General features: G+C 35.3%; 1 protein-coding gene across 1 annotated transcript; it reads left to right on the plus strand.

The window, feature by feature from the left end:
* The first annotated feature begins 313 nt into the window (after positions 1–313).
* LOC149237087 (uncharacterized) lies at positions 314–2,529 on the plus strand. The gene is made up of 2 exons (XM_089369141.1): positions 314–581; positions 2,339–2,529. The coding sequence occupies exons 1-2, from the start codon at positions 314–316 to the stop codon at positions 2,527–2,529; spliced, it is 459 nt and encodes a 152-aa protein (XP_089225267.1).
* Positions 2,530–2,888: the final 359 nt, after the last annotated feature.

The raw sequence follows: 2,888 nt of genomic DNA on the forward strand, positions 1-2,888 counted from the left end.
TTTTGGATTGAATATTTAAAACATTTTCGAAAAAAATCACATTAACTCTTTTTTAAAGGGGATCATACAATTATATAATTATGTTGTAAGGTGTTTCCCTCTGAAACCCATCCCCCTCTTTGCCTACCTGTCATCCCTGGACACCGTACGATTATATGTTAGACGATTACAAATACTTAAACCGTCGATCAATCCCTTTGAACCGTTCAGCTCCCATTTACTTTGAAGTGCGATCAATCTCCTTGGAACTGTTATCACATTCCATTCTTCTGATTGTCGATACCAGTAGGCAGGAATTGACAGGAAGAAGAATATGGAGATAACAGCTGCAGGAAGATCATCATTGTGGTGGGATATGCAGAGTTGTCCCCTGCCTCCTCCTTTCGATCCTTTCATCGTTACTTCCATAGACTCTACTTTACTTCATAAATTTAACATCATCTATGTTAATGGAGCGCACGATGGCTGCAGATCCTTGAATGACTATCACTTCTCTACCTATGCATTCTTCTCTCCGGCTGAGACGAAGCTTTACCAGACTCTCATTAACTCTGGAATCTGTCTGCTCCAACTCCCTCCAGGTCAGTACATTCATTGCCCTAGCTTTTCTTATTTTCAGAACTCTAAATCATGGAATCATTCATTCTGCTAGCTTTTCTTACTTCAGAAACCTAAATCATTTAGGAAATTTTCATCTTTCGGATAAGATATTCTGTTAACACTTTCCTGCCCCTATTAGTTTCCCTGGTTGTGTATCTTTTCTCCAGAGGAGAAGACATCCTTTTCATTACTTTTCATTAAGAAAGAGGAGCACAGTTACATATATAACCTAAAATACTTCAAAGGCGTATACACTTCAAAGTCAGCTACTGTAACCCACACAAAATTGTCTGGTATGGACAAAAACAAATATGACAAGAATAGCTTAAAGCTTTGCAAAAACTGAATGAAATTGCTGAAAATGATACATAGCAGATAGACTGAGACATTTTAAACTCCATATTACAAGAAAGATTGACTATTTATAAACAAAATTAGACTGTTCATAAGCAGACAAAAAGGAAAGAACCTCTTGACATAAAAAAGGATGTGAGCCAAGTGAAGATCACTTGGAATCTGAACTGATACCCTCCTGAATAACCGAATGTCTCTTCATTATTTAAAGAAGATGTGACCATCCTTCAGAAGAGTTTTCTTGGACAGATAATCAGCTTGATAGTTCCATTCTCCAGATAAATTATGAAAGTGATCCTTAAGAAATTGAATTCAGTCCATCCAATGCTTAGGGAAAGAACCTTCAGATGACCCTTTGCCTATCTTTGAATTCAGTCCATCCAATGCTTGAGGGAAGAAGAACCTTCAGATGCCCCTTTGCCTATCTTTTCAGTTGCAAGTAGTTGTTCAGCAAATGTCATTCATCTCGCTTGAATTAGATCCTGTTTCCCCTCACTTCCGTCGTATTTCTTTGGGTGTCCATTGAAATTTTTATTAAAATATTTCATAGTTGTATTTGTCTTGAGATTGCCTTTAGGTTAGGAATCGAAGGGCAGAAGAAGTTACCAGACTTCTATAGTAGTTAAATATTTCTGGACAGTAACACAATAAATACTCACAATATCATCACACAGTAACAAATAATAGAGTTGGGGCTCTATAATTCTAATTTATTAAATATATCGAGAATACAAGATTATCAAAAAACTACTGAAAAATTCTTTATAAAGATCATGGAGAATTTGATTATAAAAAAACTACTGGAAAATTATTTATAAATACGATGGAGAATTTTCTAGAAATACTAATTATGTGGATAGATATGGTCTATTTCTAAATGTAAATTTTAAAATTTCAATTATTTAAAAAATGAAAAATTATTGATAGAATGTGAATATTTTTCATGGAATATATGATACAACCCATAAAATCAAGAGTTTCCAAACTGTTTTTCAATTTCCTACCTCCCATTTTGTCCTGGCTTTACAAATTATCTGGGTTACAAATTACAAATTATCTGGATTACAAACCTCCACTTTTGTCTTGGCTTTACAAATACTCGGAATTACAAATTTCTGGATTACAAATTACAAATTATCTGGATTACAAACCTCCACTTTTGTCTTGGATTTACAAATACTCTGAATTACAAATAACATATACTTATTTTTATGGCCGTAAACATTTATCAATCATTTAATTTCACTTCACTGGTTATAACTCTGCTAAATTAGCTGGACTATGATTAATGGTAAATTAGCTGCAAGTATGAATAATGGTTTAAGTATGACTAATGGTTCCTAAATTTTAACTCAGGAATAATTATGTGTAACATGAATCACAGGCCAGAGGTATGAAATGGAGAAAATGATGATTGCTGATATTCTTTTTTGGGCGATGGATACACCACCACCGGCGAATCTTATCTTCATCGTTGGGAGTGTGGATTTCTGTTACATTTTTCAGAAGCTCTGGCAGAGATCGTATAACATTTTCTTGGTCTACCTACACATGAATCACAGGCCAGAGATATGAAATGGAGAAAATGATGATCGCTGATATTCTTTTTTGGGCGATGGATACACGACCACCAGCAAATCTTATCTTCATCATTGGGAGTGTGGATTTTTGTCACATTTTTCAGAAGCTCTGGCAGAGATCGTATAACATTTTCTTGGTCTGCCGGTCTGTGAGACAAATTCGTAAAGGTATGTTAAATTCGGCCAACGATTGTCTGGAAGGGTTGCCTTTTCTCGGGTCGTTACAAGATGAAGATCATCAATCACACTCTCCTAGAGGGAATAGTGTATTTGATCACACTTTCTCTACTGCTTTCCCTGCTGCTTCAATCTCTGTTTACGAAACATAGACTTTCTCTACTGCTTTCCCTGCTT

Source organism: Pinus tabuliformis, chromosome 8 (assembly GCF_031772625.1).
Source record: "Pinus tabuliformis cultivar Carrire ecotype Pingquan chromosome 8, CPIR1, whole genome shotgun sequence".
In the NCBI taxonomy this organism is placed as follows: domain Eukaryota; kingdom Viridiplantae; phylum Streptophyta; class Pinopsida; order Pinales; family Pinaceae; genus Pinus; species Pinus tabuliformis.